At 53.2% G+C, this 21,914-nt stretch overlaps 1 protein-coding gene across 1 annotated transcript in view; it reads left to right on the top strand.

The window, feature by feature from the left end:
* The window catches only part of KCNK3 (potassium two pore domain channel subfamily K member 3), a 43,000-nt gene extending 21,608 nt beyond the window's left edge, over positions 1 to 21,392 (top strand). Inside the window, exon 2 of the mRNA XM_055254001.2 lies at positions 15,636 to 21,392. Within this exon, the coding sequence (XP_055109976.1) occupies positions 15,636 to 16,537 (902 nt within the window). The 3' untranslated portion in view covers positions 16,538 to 21,392. The remainder of the gene's footprint in view (positions 1 to 15,635) is intronic.
* Positions 21,393 to 21,914: the final 522 nt, after the last annotated feature.

The following is a 21,914-nucleotide window of genomic DNA, read 5'->3' as shown; positions in this document are numbered from 1 at the left end:
CAGTGCTTGGGGACTGGGGCCCTCTGTCTGGAGTGGCTGGGGCATAGACAGGGCACAGTGCCCCTTTGGACCAGAGCAAGTATAGGGGACTTCTGAAAGGAAACAGTGCCACACAGCTAACATCAAAGGCCAGCAGGCAGAAGCCCAGGCCTCTCCCTCCCGTCCCTCAGGCTGCATTGTTCCTGTCTCTGCCTTGCTCTGCCATTCTCGGGCTTCTCTTTCCCCGCATGTGGCTTTGGCTTACCCTGCTCCCAGCCAGGACTCACCTCTTTCTAACCCTGCAGCTCAGCTCCTCACAGCTGACCCAGCCCCTCAGCCCATCACAATTCCTGGAAGAGAGAATGTGAATTGCTAAGCCCAGCCAAGTCCTCTCAGCCCAGGTGTCCAACCCTGGTCCAATCTGCTCTGGTCCAGGATGACATGGTAGAAAGGGGCTGCCTAGGTCCACCCTTGACTAGGGTTGTTGTAGGACGGACAGTTCCAAAAAGGTAGAAGCGAGCATACCCCACAACTATGCCCACCACAGACAGCCTCCCTGGAGCCCTGACCCCTGCACTCCAGCTTCCCCCTCTCACCTCCTGCTCTGTCTGGCTCAAGGCCACACTGACACATCCCTAGGACAGAAAGGACTGGCTACCCAACTTCAGGGTGCATCTGCCTGGCAGAAAGCAGGGTGGGCTCAGGAGAGAGGAGCTTTGGCTAGGAAGGCCTCTTCCATCCTCACATAGTTTGAGCACCTGCTGTGTGCACAGCACCAAGACTGCAAAGCCAGATTCTGCCTAGAGCGGAGTACAGCGGTCTTGGGATGTTGGCCTGTTGGACATGCTTTCTATGTGCTTTGACAAAGGGAGTGGTCCTGGGGACATCTAAGGGGGTCAGACAAGGTTGAATCCTACCTTTGCCAATTTTTATCTGTGTGACCTTGGGCCAGCAGTGTCTAACCTTCCTGAACCTTAGTTTCCCCATCAAAAAGACGCAAATCATGGCCACCTTCAGATCATGGGGAACATTAGGGATAACAAGTGTGAGGGCATCCAGGTTCCCTGCCACCATTGCCACTGTTCACAGAGGCTCCCATAGCACAGGCTCCGCTCCGGCATGTGAATGCCTCCCTTTCTCGCCCTTACTTTCTATGCTCCATCCTCTGCATTCCCACCTGCAGCCCAGACTCAGCTGCACAGAGGGGAGCCCAGCAAGAGAGCACCCACCCAGGGGTCCAGGCCTGAGCCCTGACCACCTCCCAAAAGGCTTGTCTAGTGGCCAGCACCACTCCGTGTGAGCCAGCCCTCATCCCCCGTGCTGTGTAGGCAGACTTGACTAAAAGGAGCTTTGCTCATAGAGGCACCGCTGTGCATAAGGAGATGGGTAAATAGGCCAGCCAGTGCCTGCCAAGAGAGGCCCACCGAGTGGCAGAGATGGATGTTATGTGGGGAGAGCAGAGGAGGCTCCTGGGGCCACAGCAGGATGGAGGCTTCCTGGGGGAAGGCAAGGTGCAGGGGGAGGAACAGCAGCTAGCACTGCATCAACGTAGGAGAGGTGCTGAGTGTTAAGAAGGGAAGGGAGGTCTCTGCACTAACTCTATAAATCTGAAACGGCTCTAAAATTTAAAAGTTGGTTTTAAAAAATAGTAAATGGCAAACAAACCAGAAAAGAAAGAAAGAAGGAGGAAAAGAGAGAGTGTAGCCTCAGACATTGCCCTTGATCCAATCTGTAGTGACAACCAGGGCCAAGCAGCTCTGCACACCAGCCAGGTGTTCACACCGACCCTGAACAATGTTTCCAGATGTCCAGGGTCATCTTCCGAGGCTGCAAGAAGTGGAAAATGCCATGCTTCTAGCCACAGGAACACTGGCAAGAGGCCTGGGCCTTCTGACTCCCTTTCCAGGTTCCTGGGTCCTGCTTTCACGGAATGGGCCCCTCTGGCATAGACGTATCATATCCTGGGGCAAATCTTTGCCCAGAGCCATTTCCCACCTGCCTGCTGGCAATTGTTTTAGAACAGTTTCAGATTTCTAGAGTTAGTGCAAAGACCTCCCTGCCTTTATCAACAAGTCTTTGTTCCCAGAGGGCAAGATCCAGCTGGCCTGTCTCTGCATCCTCTCTTCACTTAGCCTAGTGCCTGGCACAGAGTAGTAGGTGCTTAAGAAATGTTTGCTCAATTAATTAATTAAGACAAGCTAAGAGGGAATAAAGCCATTTTCGCCTTGCTGATTTTCCAGATGATATTCTTGAGACCAGGCAAGTGCCGCAGCCTCCCTGGGGACCCTGCTTCCCACTCAGCCTCCCCAGGTGCCACAGCTCCCTTTGCCAGAGGCAGAGTGTCTTCTTCCAGGGCTGGCCATGAGCCCCCAACAGCCTGTGGCCAGCCTCAGCCTGCGGCCTCCTGCCATTTGGCTCAGGCCAGTGGATGTGTCCTCTGTGGAGACCCAGTGCACTCTCAGGCCCAACTGCTGCTGGGGAGGGGTTGAGCAGGAAGGATCAGGAAGCAGAGCTGGAGAGAGCACCCGCCTGCCTGCCCTCCCCAGGCCATCACTTTCCAGAACAACCTTAAGAGGAGGGATGCAGGCAGGATGCAGTGGCTCAGGCCTGTAATCCCAGCACTTTGGGAGGCCAAGGTGGGCGGATAACTTGAGGTCAGGAGTTCGAGACCAGCCTGGCCAACATGGCGAAACCCTGCCTCTACTAAAAATACAAAAATTAGCCAGGAATGGTGGCACACACCAGTAATTCCAGCTACTCAGGAGGATGAGGCAGGAGAATCACTTGAACCCAGGAGGCGGAGGTTGCAGTGAGCCGAGATCATACCACTGCACTCCAGCCTGGGTGACAGAGTGAGACTCCATCTCAAAAAAATAAATAAACAAATAAATAAATAAGTAAATAAGTAAATAAATAAATAAAAAAGGAGGGATGCGTCAAGGTCCCCTTCGATGGGCCATGGATCCTGATCCCTGGGCCCCAGCCCAGAGGCCCTGGAAGCCACAAACCTATGTGGCCTTGTCCAAATCACCAGCCACTCACTCAGCCCAGTCTCCTTAGCTGAAAAGCCAGGGCACCTGCCTTCCGGAATGCAGCATCCATTCAACTAACATTAGTTAGACTGGACAAGGTGACAGACCTGAGCTTGTCCCCTGGCTCAGACATTCACTAGCCTTGTGGGCTTGAATGAGTCATGGAAACTTTCTGTGTCTCAGTTTTCTTATCTGCAAAGTGGACATAATACTCATCTAAAATGTTTGTGAAAACTAAATAAACTAATGCGCAGAAAGCACTTAGTACAGTGTACAGTGTCTGGAATACAAGTGCTTAATAAATGTGAATTTTATTATTACTACTGCTGCTGTTGTTGTTACCACGACCACCATTAGCTGCTGTGTGCCAGGCACTGAGCCACTAAGAAGTACAAGGCAGTACCCCTGCCCTCCATAGCCTCTGCTTCCAGACTTACAGGACAAAATGACACCCAAAATAAAAAGCAGCAGCAGCTAAATAAATGAAAGAAAGCAAAGGCTCAAGGCCCCAGGATCCTGGTCTCCTGCGTGAGATGAGTGGCAGGGAGTAGAGGAGAAGCTAGGTACCAACACGATTCTCAAACGCTCTGGCTTGTCTTGGCATGGGAGACTCAGGCAGAGACACGTGGCCATCTCCTCCCTGACTCCATGTGCCCCTGAGGGCCGGAAGGGTGTATGAGGCCGGGTCGGGGATTTTCCACCTAGCTCTGCCTGCCCCTCCGCTTCAGCTGGGGAAAGTTACAATCAGAGCTGGGCTGGCCAGGCCGGCCCCAGGTCCCTCACCCTCTCCACAGCATCTGATCAGTGCCCACCAGGACTGTCGGTCTGGCATACACCCAAATGCCCAGTGTTATTGCTTTGAGCCAGCTGACATTCCCAGTGGCCTTTGTCTGACTGAAACCATTGCTGTCTCCACTGTTTGTGGCGGAGAGAACGTGGCCCTCTGAAAGCCCACAATCCTAGAACGCTGAAGGGCCTCAAGAACGTCTTCTGATTTCTTCATTTCCCAGAGGACGCGCTTGAGGCCCAGAGAGGGGCAGCGTCTTGCCTGGGATCACACAGCGGCACAACTAGAACCACACCCCAGGTCTTCTGACTTCCATCTTGGTGTGAAGAGTCCCGGGGCAGCCAAGTGCAGCAGAAAAAAAACTGCCTTTGAATTTCAGGTTTGATTCTAGCATTTATGGCCTGAGATAAAACACTGCCTCTCTCTCTCAGCCTCAGGTTCCACATCTGTAAAATAGGAATAATAGCACCTTCTCTAAAGGATAGCAATGCAAGCTCAAACAATAGAATGTATAGAGATTGCTTTGTAAATGATAAAGTCCTGCACCAATGAAATACAAGGGATTATTATTCTAGAACTCGGAGCACAGCACATATTAAGGACTCAAAAACACCTGCTGGTTGGAGTGGAGGAATGTTTGAAGGATGATGAGTAATGAACAAAGGGCCCCTGGAGCACTGATTTGTTTAGGTGGGTGAGATCAGGGAAGGCTTCAGAGAGGGGGTGACTTTTGAAATGGGCTTTGATGGAGGAGTAGAAGCCCAACAGGCAGAACAAAGAGCACCAACAGTGTCCAGAAATGTGGAAAGGGGCCCTCCCAAGAGCTGCTGACACCATGTCCGCAGCCAGGTTTAGGCACCAGACCCTGCTCAAAATGTACCCCTCTCCTCAGGGCCTCTGCATGGTACATGGAATAGGAGGAACTAGCAATTTATTCAATGCTAAAATACAACTTTTCAGGGAAGAAGAGACATTAGGGATCTTCTAATCTAACTTCTCTTTTGAAGGTAGGAAAATTGAGATAAGAAAACTGACTCAGATAAGTCTCAGGGAGCTGGCGTGGCTTAACAAACACCCTGCAGTAGGCTTAGCAAACTAGGGCCTATGGACTGAATCTGGCCCACCACTTGTTGCTGTCAATAAAGTTTTATTGGAACACTAAATTTGCCATGCCCATTGTCACATAGTATCCATGGCTGCTTTCTTGGTTCTACAGCAGAGTCGAGTAGTTGCAAGAGACCATAGACTCACAAAGCCTAAAGTATTTACTATCTGGCCCTTTATAGGAAAGTTTGCTGACCCCTGTCATACAGCAAGGTAATAGTAGAGCTGGGATGGTAGCCAGGCCTCCTGACTCCTAGTACTTTGTAATTCCTATACACCATCACCCTCTGGGCCCTGCCCTGCCCCCATAACACTGCCCACAGGGTGAGATTTCAGGCAGCCAGACTCTGGGCCCACACCTAGGCTGGCCTCTGCTGCTCCTCAGACCCAACAGGGCTTCCAGTTGGGAGAAGTTCATTCCCTTTGGGGGATTGTGGCAAGGAGATGCCAACACACCCCTGTTTCTCCTCGATGGGCTCAACAGGAAAGGCCTGGGAGTGTAAATGTGTAAGACTTGGGCCAGCCAGATGCCAGCGTCATGGACAGGGCCTTGAAAAAAGCATGTGGGGGAGAACTGGCACCTCAGCCATCCGCGAAGAGGGCCAAGTCCACTTTAAATTGTGCTGTGGAATTCCTTTCTCAATGCCAGGCTGTTCCTGGTGGATTCATTTAATTAAAACCCCACCAGATCCAATCTGTTAGAAGCTCTGAGCTCACAGATGCCCTGTCCAGCTGGTCACGAGGATGCAGACAGGCCACAGGCCTGGGCCATGGCACCTGGCTCAATGGCTAGCTTAGAACAGGCCCCACCGGCCCCAGGTCAGGGCCTTGCCCAGGACCCCCAGGATAACTGGCTGGTGGTGTGGCATTGTCCGCTTTAGGCCTCACTCTCTGCTTATCCTCTCTGTCTCCATTCTGTTCAAACCTCAGGCTCATCTCTGATGCCTCCCTCTCCCTCAGTCATTCATTCAACAGAAATTGATGAAGCAGCAGCTCTGTGCCAAGCCCCCTTCCAGGTGTGAGGGATCCAGTAGCAAACAAAAGAGATGAGAACCCCTGTCCTCATGGGGCTTACAGTTTCACCCATGAATGCAGGGCATCCCACACACCATGCATCCACTCTCCTCCCCTCGCCCCTTCCTCTCCTCTCCTTTCTCGGCCCCTCGCCCCTACCTCCTCCTCTCATCCCAAACTCTTGGATCCTCCACTTCCCTCTACCTCAGGCCTGAGCACTTGACAACTGGACCATGCAGAGGCTCCCAGTGGATCCACCTGCCCCCATCTCCCACAGCCATGCCCCTGCCCAGGGTTGCCAGGCATTCAGCTCAATATCTCTCTGAGCACAGCCCTCCCCTGCTCAGGAGCCATCCATGGCTCCTCATTGCCTTAGAATGAAGACTTCATTCCTGAACCCACCCTTGAAAGCTCCTCAAATTTCAGCCCCTGCTCACCTTGACAGTCTTCACTTTTCAACTGTACTTCCTGCTCCAAGAACACCAGAAGAACTTGTGCTGTTTTTAGGTTTATAATATTCATCGTTTTCTACTTACAAAAGTAATAGGTTTTTGTAGTGTAGAATTTATAAGAGGAAAATTAAAATTAATCATGAGCCCATTCTTCAGAGATAAGCTATATGAGCTTTAGAATATTTCCTTACAGCTATATATGTGTGTGTACACATACAAAATGTATATGTGAATATACGTTTTTTTTTTTTTTTGGAAACAGGGTCTCCCTCTGTCACCCAGGCTGGAGTGTAGTGGTGCAATTACTGCTCACCACAGCCTCGACCTCCCGGGCTCAAGGGATCCTCCCACCTCAGACTCTCGAGTAGCTGGGACCACAAGCACACGCCACCATGCCTAGCTAATTTTTTGTTTTTTCTAGAGATGGGTCTCACTGTGTTGCCCAGGTTGGTCTCAGATTCCTGGGCTCAAGCGATCCTCCCACCTCAGTCTCCCCAAATGCTGGGTTTACAGGCATGAACGAGTGTGCCCAGCCACATTTTTCATATTTTCATATTAGCGTGGGGATCCCACAATATAGAAAGCGTTGTCTCCTACCCTTTTAATTTAACATGATGTGGTAGTATTCTATGTAATCAAGAGACTTCTCAAGAACTGCACTTTAATGGTCGCACAGTATTCCACCACATAAATATACCTTAATATGTTTAACCAAACTCTATTGGTGGATATTTGGACTGTTTACAATTTTTCACAATGAAAATGCTGCTATAAACATCCTTGTTCATAAATCTTTGTTCTGATCTCTGGTTATTTTCCGAGCAGAGATTCCTAGAAGTGCCACTGCAGGGCCACTGGGTAGACACACTTCTAAGCTTCTTGATGCGTATCATGCAGCTGCCTTTCTGAGAGAGTCCGCTGGCCCCCGCACCAACCCCATTTGTGAGCACACCCACCAGTCCCATGCAGGTCTATTTTCTCTGACCTTAACACATCATGTGTCATCCTAACATTGTATCCTTGCCTCAGTAGCTCCCCTCATCAGAACCCTGCGTTTCCTATCCACCCTTCAGAGCTCAGAGCAAATGTCACCTCCTCCATGAAGCCTTCCCTGATAACCCAACCAAAGTTCTCTATCTCCAGCCCTCCTTCAGCCTCTGTCTTAAATCCCTCCTAAAACATTTCCCACCTTTGCCATTCATTTTAATAATTCGTGTAATAATAACCTCTGCTTTATACAGGGCACTGAAGTTTTCAAAGTGCTTCCACTGAGAGGTTTCATTTGATTCAATCCCAGATGGAAAGTGTTTTGAGGTCAGGGACCTCATCAAGAGATCATTTAGGTCTATTTCTCCTGGCTACATCACCAACTCAAGTCCAGCACAACCTCAAGCTAGCCCTTGTGTAACAGAAGTGTTTAACCAGCCTTTGTTATTCCGTGGCCTATCAGAACAGACTTCAAGATGCTCCCTTCTGCAGCATAGGGCAGTAAAAGACGACATGAGGGCCCTGGATTCCAGTCCTAGCTGTGTCACTGAGTTGCTGTGACCTTGGGCTAGTCCCTGCTCGTCTCTCAGCCTCAGTTTACCCACCTATAAAATGAGTGGGAGGAAGGGCACCGTGGCTCATGCCTGTAATCCCAGCACTTTGGGAGGCTGAGGCAGGTGGATCACTTGAGATCAGGAGTTCGAGACCAGCCTGGCCAATATGGTGCAACCCTGTCTCTATTAAAAATTAGCCGGACGTGGTGGTGCACACCTGTAGTCCCAGCTACTCGGGAGGCTGAGGCAGAAGAATCACTTGAACCCAGGAGGTGGAGGTTGCAGTGAGCTGAGGTCATGCCACTGCACTCCAGCCTGGGCAGCAGAGCGAGATTCCATCTCAAAAAACAAAACAAAACAAAACAAAAAACGAGTGGGTTGAACTACGTTGTCACACCAGGACTGATCGCTCCTAAGGTCCCTATCCCCAGGCACCCAGAGCAGCCCTGGGGTGCCTCTGAGGGCCTGTGCACAAAGCCGGCCTCTGGGATGGGCCAGAAGGAGCTGGCCAGGGAGGCAGGCCTGGCTCTAGGCCAGGCTGTGTCTGCAAACACTGACCTTGGCTGCCGCAGGGATTTTCCATGACACCAGCACCCTCCCTCTGAGCTCCCTGCATCATACATGGGCCTGAGGAGGGTGGGGGATGGGGGCTTTGGGGGTTTTTCCTACATCAGAGGACCCCAGATCAGTACTAGGGCCACCTGTGGTTGGGAGGCAGCTCAAGGCAAGAGAGGAGAGAGCAGTGGGCCCAGGAGTGGGAAGTCCAGGAGGAAGCATGGGGCAGGGAGAGAAGCTGCTGGGGGTAGTGGGGGGAAGAGCTGGGAGAGGAGATGGGACAATGGGAAGAGAGGCCTCGGAAAGGGGCAGGGCAGAGGAAGCAGATAGGTGCTGTACTGCAGAGCTGTACTTCCCAGGAGCTCTGGCCTGAAGAGGGACAAACTCCAGACCCCATTCTGTACACCGGTCCCACCCCTACCCCAGCTCCATGAGACCCGGTGGTTCCCAGGCCTAGCTAGGGGCTTGCCCAGGCCCAGTGCAGGGGGGATTCCTTCTGAACCTTGAAGCTGACCTCATTTTGAAGGGGCCAGAGGCCACAGTGAAGGCAGGAGCTATGAGTCACCCGAGGCCCTCCTGCCAAGGGCCACCTCCCGCCCCCATCCTGGATGTTTAAGGGGTGGTTTCTCATCACCATCCCAGACCTCAGAGTCCTTCAGAACTGGAGCCTCTGGGTTCTGCAGCCCTCCCACCCCAGACCTGTGCTGGACACTGAGGGGACAAGCCAGCCCTGCAGGCCTCCTCTGTGGACATGAGTGCCCAAATACAGGGTGGGGGCCTGAGAGGGGCAGAGGGAGGAGAGGCCCCTTCAGTGCCCAGAGAAGGTTCCCAGAAGGTTCCTGGGAAAGGCAGTGTCTGAGCTGCATCTCACAGGAGGAGGGAGAACACCTGCGCCCTCCCCCCCCGCCCCCCCCCCCACCCCAGTCTCCACCAAGTTGCAGCCCCTTCCTCCTCTCCTCCCCCAAGACCTGGGCACAGAAGCTGGGCTCCTTCCGCCTCATTTCCTTTAACATGCCAATTAGGCTCCCTCAGAGCCTGCAGTCCCACTTCCTGGCTCCACACTGCTGCCATCCCCACACTGAGGGGCGGTCCCTGTCTGTGCCTCACGCCCCTGAGCCGGTTCCTCGTGGGCCCTCCCCTAGGTGCCCTCTGAGCCCGGCTGCCCTCTGCCATCCAGCAGGGGAGCCCAGCCTTCCTCTGAGGGACCTCTCTGTGTCTTGCAGCCCCCAGAGCTGCCTCTGTCTCCCCCAAGCCCGCACTCCTCTCTGGCTGCCACACCAGGCCCAAGCCACACTGAGGTCACTTCGGCATCAGCCCAGAGTTCACAGCCTTTGGGCACCTCAGGCCACAGGTCCCTCATCCACCTTCCCTCAGGACAAACATTAGCCCAGCCATTGCCTATTTACATTAGATAACTAGGTTAGCCTGGAGACAGGCACAGCTGGCATTGCCAAGGGCTGTGGTTTCTAATCTACAGAAGGGCTGGGCCACCCAGAGAAGGAGATCAAAGAATCATCGTCAGAGACCTGGGGGAAGGACCTTAGAGGTTCTTGATACTGCACAGGAGCGTTTCCCAAACTGTGCTCCCAAAAACACTTGCTCGGTAATGCGCACTATGAGAAAAGTGCTCCACGGTCAAGGAAGTGGGAAGACAGGCACCTTTTCCCGGCCTTGATCGACCTTGCACATGAACACATACATAGCCCTGAGAAAGCCTAGGCTCAAATCAAATGATGGTGAATCCTGTTAAATTCAGCATTTCCCCAATTTAATTGAGCCAAGCAACACTTTTCTCATCCAACAGTTATTAACATTCTATGGAACTGGTATTTCAGGAAAAATAACTTGAGTAAACACTGATCATAGAATGTTGGCACTGAAAGGAACTTTAAAGATCATCACATCTTGGTGCTCCCCAAAATATTCATATTAATAATTCATATCTATTGATCTCAATGCCCTAAGCATGTTAGGTCTACGAACTCAATCAAGTCCCCACACCAAGTCTATGAAGTGAGTACTTTATTATTCCCATTTTGCAGATGAGAAAACTGAGGCACAGTGGATTAAGCAGTGTGGCCAAAAATAAAGTTGTTTGGCTTCACAGCCTGTGATCTTCTCTACTCCACTAAACTGCAGAGATCCTCTCCCTGTGTTCAGTATTTCAAACATACAACAATAACTTAACTCCATCTCAAAGAGTCAATTATCTCAGGCTAATCAGACTTTCTGACTGGCAGATGTGTTCTTAATTAATTTTGATGGGGAAAGAAATTAATTATGGCTCTAACAATGATTTATTCAGTGCCTGCTCTAGAGATTATCCACACTGCACTGATCACCACATCGAACTTCATAAATAAAATCTTCCAAAATTTTGACTCTATGAATGGGTGAGTGAACAGAGAAAATAATAAAAGGCAGTGGGAAAAGGTGGGAACCTCATCTCTTGCCCTATCTTCCATGTCACAGATGAGGAAAGCTGAGGCCCAGAAGGCACTTGCCAAGACACAAAGCTGTCTTTGATCAGGGTCAGGTCAGACCCCAGATCTCCTGCCTCCTAGCCCCATGCTCTTTCCTCTGCCCAAGGCTGTGGCCAGCTAGGCCAGGGGTAGGAGGTCAAGCAAGCAGGCTAGCAGGCATAGGAGGCCAGTGGGGAACAAGCAGCCAAGCCCAGTCCAGCCAAGGCCATGACCAAGGGCTCAGAGTGGCTAGTTGTGCTTTGAATAGAAGGAAATAAGCCACAGGGAGAGAAAGACCAGTAAAAGGGAGGACCAGACCCAATCCCACTCCCATATCACCATCCCCAACCCGCATCTCCCTGGAAGACAGCTTCAGCCAGTTTCTGACCTCCATGGTGATTCTGGGAGGAAAACAGAGGAACTGAGGTAGCCCAAGGTTTGCCTCCGATCTCTCAGTTTTCCTGCTGCCCTAAAATATTTACACTAATAATTAATTTTTATGTCCAGCCACCTGGCTTCCTTAGGTGGATTCTGTGCCTCCAGCCAGGTTCCCAGGCCATCTCTTAGCTGAGTTGCTCCCAAGTAGGAGCTGCTGGGCCATGATCGAATGAAGAGGCACAACTCTGGTCATACCTGAGCTGGAGCGCAGTGGACAGAGCATTGGTTTTACAACCAAGTATCCTGGGTTAGAATCCTGGTTCTGGCATTCACAAGCTGTGTGACCTTGAACAGATTGCTTTCCCTCTCTGGGCCTCCATTTCCTCATCTGTACAATGTAAAGACTGAACCAAATGATGGCTAAGGGTATTTCTGGCTCTGAGAACCTTAAAACCTATGTTGGATTCAGGGAAAGGAGGCTGGGAGAAGAGGCGGTATGGATAGTCCTGGTAGTTTTCTGAGAGGCCGTGGCTAGAGTCTCCTGGTCAGAACATGTGCTCTGGCTGATCAGCCCAGCAGGTGCTGCGACAGAGGGTCCTCAGAGAGTCAGCCACACAGAAGGACAGATGCAGCCCCTCACCCAGAGACTCGAAGGGCTGGATAGGGAAGAGAAGATAGAGAACACCTTTTGCCCCCTGCCTCATAAAGCCAAGCCCGACGTGGGCAAGGACCAGGCAGGCAGCGGGCCTGCTGGCAGGCAGACGGGTCTTGCCAAACTCCCACTTACTTCCCAGAAGCTCCAGGGCCCCCTGGGAATGGCTCCACCCAGCTGGCACCCCTCCAAGTTGGGCGCCCACGTCAGCAGGTCCTCACACTCCCTTGCCCTTTCACCCAGTGACAATGGGACAGGCAATGGGGTGGGAGGCACCCTAAGCCAGATACTTAGAGAAGCATCTGACTGCCTGAGCATGGCCCTCCTGTTACCACCTCTGCTGCATCTGGCTCAGAGCAACGCCTGAGGCTGATGCCCAAGTGAAATGCTCTTCTCCCAAGGCCTCCCGGCCTGGTCACCCTTCCTGGGTGATGCATTGGCTCCCATGTACCGGAATGAATGCTGAGTCAGAAAGGCCCAGTGGCCTTGGCCAACACCCAAGGCCTCTCTGGACTTCATGACACCAACTGTAATACGGAGATAGTCATAATAGTGACCTTGTAAGAAGTTTTTGAGGATTAAGTTAAAAATACATCTGAAGGGTAAGAACTTATTATTCTTAAGCCTCAGCCTGCGGTAGGAAGTGAGATTGAGCCCTGGGGGCATCCGGCCCCGAAGAGGAGGCACATCTAGGCCAGGGCTGCCTGGACGGGGCAGTGGCTGTGGTGGAGCATGAGGTGCTGCCTGGGATAACAGCCTCTAGTTAAGTCTGGATGTGTCATTTGCTTTGAAAGTCACTAAGTTCAACAGGATGAAAGGCAGAGGAAGGGGCTGTCACTTGCTGCTGAAGCTGGGTCCTGAGGAGCTGGGTCTTTGTGGGCTGGGGTAGGAGAGGCAGAGGAGGGCCACGAGGCAGTGCGGAAAGCGCTGTGGAGGAGGGGCCGGCTTGGCTAGGTGTGGGATAAGGATGGGTCTCTGGGGTGGCTGCAGGGTATAGCAAAAGAAGGGCAAGGAAGGGATGCGTAGCTCCTTGAAGCTGGGTGCTTTGTGAGCGCAGTCACAGTGGGCAGTGATGCTGCCAGACAGGCGGGCACTGGCTTTTCCTAAGAGACGGTGGGCCCAGGGAAGTCACGGCCGTGGTGGCAGAGAGGGGGTGAGGGCCCCTGATGGTGGTATGTGTCTGCCTGACCCCACGGAGATGGCCCTGCCCCCAGGCCCAGGCTCTCAGGTCACCCTTCCCCTGTGAGATCCCACGACCACTGCTTCCATCTCACAAGCTACAGGTTCCAAAGAGCTCTAATGCCCAGTCTCTCCTGTGCTCCTGCAGACGGCTCTGGCGGGCAGCGAGGGTGGGGGTTAATAGCTCTAGCTCAATCCTCCAGATTGCAGGAAAGGCAAGTGAGCCCAGAGAGGGGTAGGGATTTGCCCAAGGTCACACAGCTATCACGTGGCCAAGCTAGGGCTATGTCCACGCTCCCTACTCCCTGTTGAGCCCCATCCATGGTGCCATGCCCTCCCCTCTCCACCAAGTAGTGCCGGCCTGGGGGGACAGGGAAGGACGGGATGAGAAGCAGCTCTGGCTCAAGGCCTGCCCAGTTGTCGAGGTGAGTTGTGGTCTGGCTGCCATGGCCCAGCTGGCGGGCGCAATCTGTTCTCACCCTGCTGGAGCACAGACGTCCCAAGCACAGTGGCTCTACAACTCAGCTGTCCAGGTCCCTGGCAAATGGTGACACAGTTACTGGCCTGACGCTGTGGAGGGGGGCAGGGGAGCTGATTCTAAGGGCAGCCCCAAGCAGCTGTCCCCAGAGCTCCTTGAGCTTTAAAATCCAAATGGCCCTGGGTTGACAGAGGTGCCAGCTTTACTGGAACTGAGCTGCCCTCAAGCCTGGCTGCTGTCTTGGAAACATGAGAGTAATCTGGCACTTCACTCATTATTAATCACAGGGAGCCATTATTGAGCACTTGATATGTACCAGGCTCTGGGCTAAGTGCATTACACACATTATCTTACTTATTCCTCCCCAAAGTCCTGTGAGGCAAGTGTATTATTAACCCCATTTTATAGATGTGGAAACAAAGGCTCAGAGAAATCGTGCATACACACACACACACACACACACAGAGAGAGAGAGAGAGAGAGAGAGAGAGAGACAGAGACAGAGCAAGTCCAGGACAGAGTCACACAGTATCCTGCCCTGCAATTAAGTTATCAAACATATTCTGGGCCTCCATAGGTATGGCTGGCAATGTGGAGGTGGAAGCCAGAGAGGAAAGTGACAAGACTCATCAGTGCCACCCCTTCCCCCCAAAGCTAGTGTTTAGCTCTATGTAGTTAGGGATCCTAGAGGACAGGGGGTGGTGGTAATATTGGCCCTGGAATTACAAGCTGAACATTTTCAGTACCACTCAAATAAGGCAGACATCACTTTTAGCTGTGAGGAATCCAGGAGGACCGCATGGAAGAAGAAACATTTGGTTTAGATTTGATAAGGCTTAGGAAGAAAATGCCAGCATCATTTTATTATCATAATTCTATTAATGCAAGTAGTAAATATATCAACAATGAAAGAAGCAGGCCAGCACCAGTAATAACACTTTACAAATGAAGGAACATGCTCAGAGAGGGGGAGTAATTTGCCCAAGGTCACACAGCCACTGGGGCCCTGTCACTAGGGATGAGCTCCCATCTGGGATCATTTTCCCTCCAGGTAGCCGGAAGAATTCTCGACTTAGGCCTTTGAATGGCTGGTGCAGAGGGAACCTTTGCCTCTGCCCTGATCCTGGCTCAGGGTGGGCAAGGGTGGGGGCAGGGCACAGAGAGGTTATCTGGCTGATGATAGTAACACACCTGGAAGGACACCGAGGGCTCCTGCTTTGCCAAGGGTAACACCACCTCCCCATGAGGACAGACCCTACATCAGGTCAAGCACAGAGGATGACCCCAGGGCCTCCAGCTGGAGGCTGATGAGGACCCCGGAACACTCATTCATCCAGCTGTTGCAGGGAGGGGCAGGCAGTCTCCTTTCTTCTTTGGCACAGTGGGCCAGCTGCCCCAGGGAGACTGAAGGGCCCTTGTTGCCAACCAACCCCACATAAGCTTTGGCTGGCAGCAGGGAATCCACCAAGAAGCCAGCCCTGCCTCAGTCGCCCTTCCTGTACACTGGATCACAAGATGTCAGAACCCACTCAGGGCAACCACCTCACCTTGTAGTCAAGGAAACTGAGGCATGGAGAGGACAAGGAGCATGCCCGCAGCCCAGGACACTGAACTAGAATCCAGCTCTCCCAGCTGACCTGTGCCCTCACACTCTCCCTGTGCCTCTGGACGAGTTCTCAGCAGCACCCAGGCCACCCCTTCTCTAGGCATACAAAATAGTCCAGTCATTGAGGTCAAATGGACTCGAGTTCAAACACGGTTGTTCTGCTCCCAAGCCGTGTGACCCTGGAAGTCAGCCCTCCCTATTTCTTCCTTCCTACATACCTTCTGCAGGTGTCACAAGAGTACAATAGAAAGCATGAGCCAGGGCCTAGCACAGTGCCTGGGGATAAGGAGCGCCCATCATTGTGGACCCAGACCCACAAGGTGGGGGAGGTGGCGGCGCAACGGGAAGGCAGAAGAGGGTTTCTGGAGGGGCAGCCCCAAAACGTGTGCTTTCTGTCCTCCCCCACTTTCCCCCAGGCTATGGGCACGCGGCGCCCAGCACGGATGGCGGCAAGGTGTTCTGCATGTTCTACGCGCTGCTGGGCATCCCGCTCACGCTCGTCATGTTCCAGAGCCTGGGCGAGCGCATCAACACCTTGGTGAGGTACCTGCTGCACCGCGCCAAGAAGGGGCTGGGCATGCGGCGCGCCGACGTGTCCATGGCCAACATGGTGCTCATCGGCTTCTTCTCGTGCATCAGCACACTGTGCATCGGCGCCGCCGCCTTCTCCCACTACGAGCACTGGACCTTCTTCCAGGCCTACTACTACTGCTTCATCACGCTCACCACCATCGGCTTCGGCGACTACGTGGCGCTGCAGAAGGACCAGGCCCTGCAGACGCAGCCGCAGTATGTGGCCTTCAGCTTCGTCTACATCCTTACGGGCCTCACGGTCATCGGCGCCTTCCTCAACCTCGTGGTGCTGCGCTTCATGACCATGAACGCCGAGGACGAGAAGCGCGACGCCGAGCACCGCGCGCTGCTCACGCGCAACGGGCAGGCGGGCGGCGGCGGAGGGGGTGGCAGCGCGCACACCACGGACACCGCCTCATCCACAGCGGCAGCGGGCGGCGGCGGCTTCCGCAACGTCTACGCCGAGGTGCTGCACTTCCAGTCCATGTGCTCGTGCCTGTGGTACAAGAGCCGCGAGAAGCTGCAGTACTCCATCCCCATGATCATCCCGCGGGACCTCTCCACGTCCGACACGTGCGTGGAGCAGAGCCACTCGTCGCCGGGAGGGGGCGGCCGCTACAGCGACACGCCCTCGCGACGCTGCCTGTGCAGCGGGGCGCCACGCTCCGCCATCAGCTCGGTGTCCACGGGTCTGCACAGCCTGTCCACCTTCCGCGGCCTCATGAAGCGCAGGAGCTCTGTGTGACTGCCCCGAGGGGCCTGGAACACCTGGGGGCGCGGGCGGGGGACCCCTGCTGGGAGGCCAGGAGACTGCCCCCTGCTGCCTTCTGCCCAGTGGGACCCCCCACAACATCCCTCACCACTCTCCCCCAGCACCCCCATCTCCGACTGTGCCTGCTTGCACCAGCCGGCAGGAAGCCGGGCTCTGAGGACCCCTGGGGCCCCCATCGGAGCCCTGCAAATTCCGAGAAATGTGAAACTTGGTGGGGTCAGGGAGGAAAGGCAGAAGCTGGGAGCCTCCCTTCCCTTTGAAAATCTAAGAAGCTCCCAGTCCTCAGAGACCCTGCTGGTACCCAGACCCCCACCTCCGGAGGGGACTTCATGTTCCGTGTATGTTTGCATCTCTATTTATACCTCTGTCCTGCTAGGTCTCCCACCTTCCCTTGGTTCCAAAAGCCAGGGTGTCTTTGTCCAAGTCACCCCTACTCAGCGCCACTCCCCTTCCTCATCCCCAGCTGTGTCTCCCAATCTCCCTTCGTGTTGTTTTGCATGGCTTTGCAGTTATGGAGAAAGTGGAAACCCAGCAGTCCCTAAAGCTGGTCCCCAGAAAGCAGGACAGAAAGAAGGAGGGACAGGCAGGCAGCAGGAGGGGTGAGCTGGGAGGCAGGAGGCAGCGGCCTGTCAGTCTGCAGAATGGTCGCACTGGAGGTTCAAGCTAACTGGCCTCTAGCCACATTCTCATAGCAGGTAGGACTTCAGCCTTCCAGACATTGCCCTTAGAATCTGGAACAGAAAACTTCAGACTCACCATAATTGCTGATAATTACCAACTCTTAAATTTGTCAAGTGATTTTTAGCCTCTGAAAAGTCTATGCTGGCCACTGATTCCTTTGAGCCTCAAAAAACCCTACTTAGGTCATCAGGGCAGGAGTTCTCACTCCCATTTTACAGATGAGAATACTGAGGCCTGGACAGGTGAAGTGACCAGAGAGCAAAAGGCAAAGGGGTGGGGGCTGGGTGCAGTGGCTCACACCTGTATTCCCAACACATTTGGAGGCTGAAGTTGGAGGATTGCTTGAGCCCAGGAATTCGAGACCAGCCTAGATGACAAGTGAGACCCCATCTCTACAAAAAATAAAAAATTAACCAGGTGTGGTGGCACGTGCCTGGGAGTCCCAGCGACTTGGGAGGCTGAGGTGGGAGGATTGTTTGAGCCTGGGAGGTCGAGGCTGTAGTGAGCCCTGATCGCACCACTGTACTCCAGCCTGGGTGACAGGGCAAGACCCTGTCTCAAAAAAAAAAAATGGCAAAGGGAGACAAGAGCCCAGCCAACTTGTTCCTAGCTGAAGTGTTCTTTCCTTCCAGCTTGGCCAGCTCTTAAAAGCAAATCTCCTGCAGTGTACATCCTGGCATTGTGTGGCTACCTCGGTTTTACACCAGAATCAGAAGTCCTGGGTCAGAGGGCACTGCTGAGGCTCAGCCTCTTCTCTTCTTGGCCAAGAGGCAGCAGCTCTGAATGGGCCCCTGAGGCTGCACAGGGGCCTTTATCACTGGGGTGCATGCTTACAAACAGTGCAGTTCTTGGGACCAAGGTAAGCAGGGCTGGGTCTCACGGCAGAAAGGCCAGGATCTGGGGCTCTAGGAATTTGAGAATTAGGCAGAGTGGCCAAGAAAGCTGGCAGGCATATCCTATGGGACATCACACCTGGCACCATTGTCATTGTTGGTGCCTATGTCCCAAGTAGCTAGTGATAAGCTGAGGCTGCAGCAAGAAACACCCTTCCCAGGTGGGGGAGTTTGGACCAGAGGTGCCCTCTGCCCACCACACCTGCAACCCAGAAGCCCAGATGGAACTCAGCTGACGAAGGTGATGCTCGAGGCTCACTTTTGGGGCCCCACAGCTGGAGCCGGTATAGTGACTGGGACAACGTCAAGGGGTGGATGAGGGGCCTCTCCTCCCACAACACTGCCTTCCCATGCTGTTCCCCTGCCAGCTCCTTAACACTGCCGACCAAGGCCAGCCCTGGCATTCAGGGAAGTTGGAGGGCAGCACCCACAGGGTGGCCAGCCTCAGGCCACACCCCAGCTGTGTCCTCTAGTCTCTAGGGACCCCTGGGGGGAAGAAGTCTACCCTGCTTGTGAGTCCCATCTTGGTGTGGAGGAACTGGCTGCCCACATGCCAGGAAAGCAGGGCCCAGGACCTGGAGGTGCCCTCTGTGTTTATGTTGGGGGTGGGGGGGGCAGTGCTGGCTGCCTCTGTCCTGTGTGTGACCCTGCCCTCGAAGGGTCCTGTCCTGTCAGTCCCGAGGGAGCCACAACCAAAGCTGCGGGGAGAAGGTGGGGAAGGGTGCGGAATGGCTGTGGGGCACAGCATGGCAGACTGTTCAGTCTCTGCTGGGTCTTTCCTAGGGACCTGGAAGGCCAGTGTTGCTTCCCCCTCACTCCCTTTCACTGCAGGCAGCCTCTCTGCTTCCCCAATGCCTTATGCCTGGGCACACTGCCACAGAATATGCAATATGTGTGGGTGACCATGCCCTCACGCCCACACCCCCACCCCAGGCAGCCCCCGGACTCCAAAGGCAGTGGCTGCCACAGCCTCCCCTCAGCTCTTCCTGCCTATCTGTCTTCACACTGAGAATGGCGCCCAATAAATGCTATCCACGGAGACCAGGCTCAGGCTCCAGCTGCCTCTGTCACCATATGCCCTTGCTGCTACCAGGGAGGGGCCATCTCCCACCCCCTCCCCTGCCGGGGTCTACAAACATACCTAGCTGCTGGGCGCCGTGGCTCACAGCTATAATCACAGCACTAGGCAGGCAGATCACCTGAGGTCAGAAGTTCAAGACCAGCCTGGCCAACATGGTAAAACCCCGTCTCTACTAAAAATACAAAAATTAGCTGAGCGTGGTGGCGCGTGTCTGTAGTCCCAACTACTCGGCTACTCAGGAGGCTGACGCACGAGAATCACTTGAACCCGGGAGGCAGAGGTTGCAGTGAGCTGAGATCGCACCACTGCACTCCAGCCTGAGCAACAGAGTGAGGCCCTATCTAAAAAAAACAATAATAGTAAAATAAAATAACATGCATAGCTGACTCGCCATGGGCTCTCTGGCCTGTGGGTGACACTGGCTTCCCTTTTGGGATTTCCTAGAAGATCCAGATTTTCTTAAGTCCCCCTGGAACAGACTAAGAAAGAAACACCTTAGAAATCACCTGGTCCTATTGTCCCCCCGTACATGAGTAACTGAGGCCCACGGAGAGCAAATCACCTGCCTGAGTCACACAGCAGTGAGTGGCAGACCTAGGCTAGGAACTAGAACTGGGGATTCCTATTCCAGTGCTCCCCATCCTCACACAGCCTGCGGAGTCCGCCTGGACACGCCCAACCTGACAGTGGTACCTCCCAGTCAGCCAGTAGTATGGATTCCTTCTCCTGCAGTAGGGGCCCCCTGGCTGAGTGACCTGATTGACTTAAACATATGTCTTTGAAGGAGAGTGCATCACAAGCACCTTTCTTTGGGGAAGATTTTTCTCTGGGTCTAGAGGGACACCTCAGGCTTGGGACTGGGCCTCAGAGCCCAGGACAGACCCTGAGAGCAGACCCACCTTACCCATCTGGTGCCAGCTCCCCAGGTCAGCTACAGCGACCCCCGAACTTCATAGAGTACAATCCACAGTAATAGCACACAGCTCCGTACCTATCTAGCTCCATGCCTATCTATGTGCCTACCTTTCACAAAATAATTCTCAGCAACCCTGCTACAGCCAATGACTCTAATATGTTCTGTTCTATTACATGTTATAAAATCTGGTCACGATCCACTAAATTGATGTCTGTACCTGCTAATGGTTTAATACCTGCAGATTGCAATAACTGGAGAAATAAAGGGAGTGGGAGTAGGGACACTTTCTCCCAGTGCCCCCACCGCCCCTCCTTACCCACCTAGGTCAACTGAAAGATACAGAGAGGGAAGCTTTGATGGGGGGTTCAGAGTTCAAAGGAAGAAATGATGGCACCTGCACTCCCTGCCCCCAGAGGCAGGACACAGCCAGCCCTCCTGTGACGGCATTCCTGGCAGCTCCTTGCTGGCCTGCAGCCCTCAGGGGGCTTAGCTGCCATTGACTCACCCACTCCTAAGGCCACCACATCAAAATCTGAGGCTTACTGCCCTGGCCCACCTGCCTCTGTCTTTCTTAAAACAGCTAAATGCAACAATAGCAGAAATTAGCTTGTTTTTGAGGTTGGCAATGACCAGTTCAAGGTGACTCTTGTTTTCTTAAGCAGTGCTTGCAGGACATAAATGTGATGACACTTGCCCTCCTTTCTTTATCGCCTGGGACAGACTTTACAAACAGACCTGGGAGGAGTCCCCTAAGGGGCTGCATTTATCCCCATCTCCCTGGGGGTGATCAGCATTGTGGCAGCTGGGCAGAGCAGCGGTGAACTGCACCCATGTCCCTGCTCACATCTCCTAAGAGCTCAGAATCGCCTGAGGTTCTAGCGTGGGCTCCTTCTCTCCAGATGATGCCATCCCCACCCCCCTCATTTCCACACAGCATCTGAGGCATCCTGCACTAAAAGATATATGTACAGCAAAACAAAAATAGAAAACCAGCACAGCAGAGTGGAGGTGGGGTATAAATATACCCAGATCCCCACTGATTTGGTTACTCGGGGTGAGCATCAGATGGAAATAGAAGTTTCCGGGGGCCAAGAGAGAAAGAGGGATGTAACGACAACTCTTTTCAAAACGTGTCCCATGGTATGCCTCGTGGAAAAAAGGGTTTGTTGGTCAAATGAATTTGGGAAAATGCTGTCAATATCACCGACTCATGGAGCTTCGCAAGGCATATTAGCTTAATAAAGATTATGAAAAGTCTTGCAGCAAAGATGCTGTTTACCCCTGCTTAACCCAGCACTGCCCAAACTCACTCCAAATACCAGAGCCTCTGTTTGCATGACATCTCTCCCAGCCCTGTATGTCATAGCACATGATTTGGGAAATGCTGATCTATCGAAATCTCACTGATGAAGAGAGAAGGCTGATCCTTCCTCCTCACCCCGCACTAAATTATAAAAGAAGTTTAGCTTGCAAGTCCTCCTATAAGTGAAGACCACAACAATATAAAATACATATGTTATTCTCAATTACGTGCCAGATTCAACCAAGGCTCAAAGCAGCCTGCTTGCTCAATATCAGGCAGTGAATTGATGGCAAAGCAGGTATTTGAACACAGGCCAATGGTTGCGAGGCGTATGCTCTTACCCACCTGCTGTGTACTGTCCCATGATGATCCACGTCTTCAGCAAATGTTTGGCAGAAGTTCAGAGCTATTTATGATGTGGTCATTTCTTACTCAGAACCTCTGTGAGAGAGGAGGCTGTAATCTAAAGATGTCAT

This window comes from Symphalangus syndactylus, chromosome 18 (assembly GCF_028878055.3).
Source record: "Symphalangus syndactylus isolate Jambi chromosome 18, NHGRI_mSymSyn1-v2.1_pri, whole genome shotgun sequence".
NCBI classification, from domain to species: domain Eukaryota; kingdom Metazoa; phylum Chordata; class Mammalia; order Primates; family Hylobatidae; genus Symphalangus; species Symphalangus syndactylus.
The sequence above is the reverse complement of the archived record's forward strand: the minus strand, read 5'-3'. Positions and strand labels throughout refer to the sequence as shown.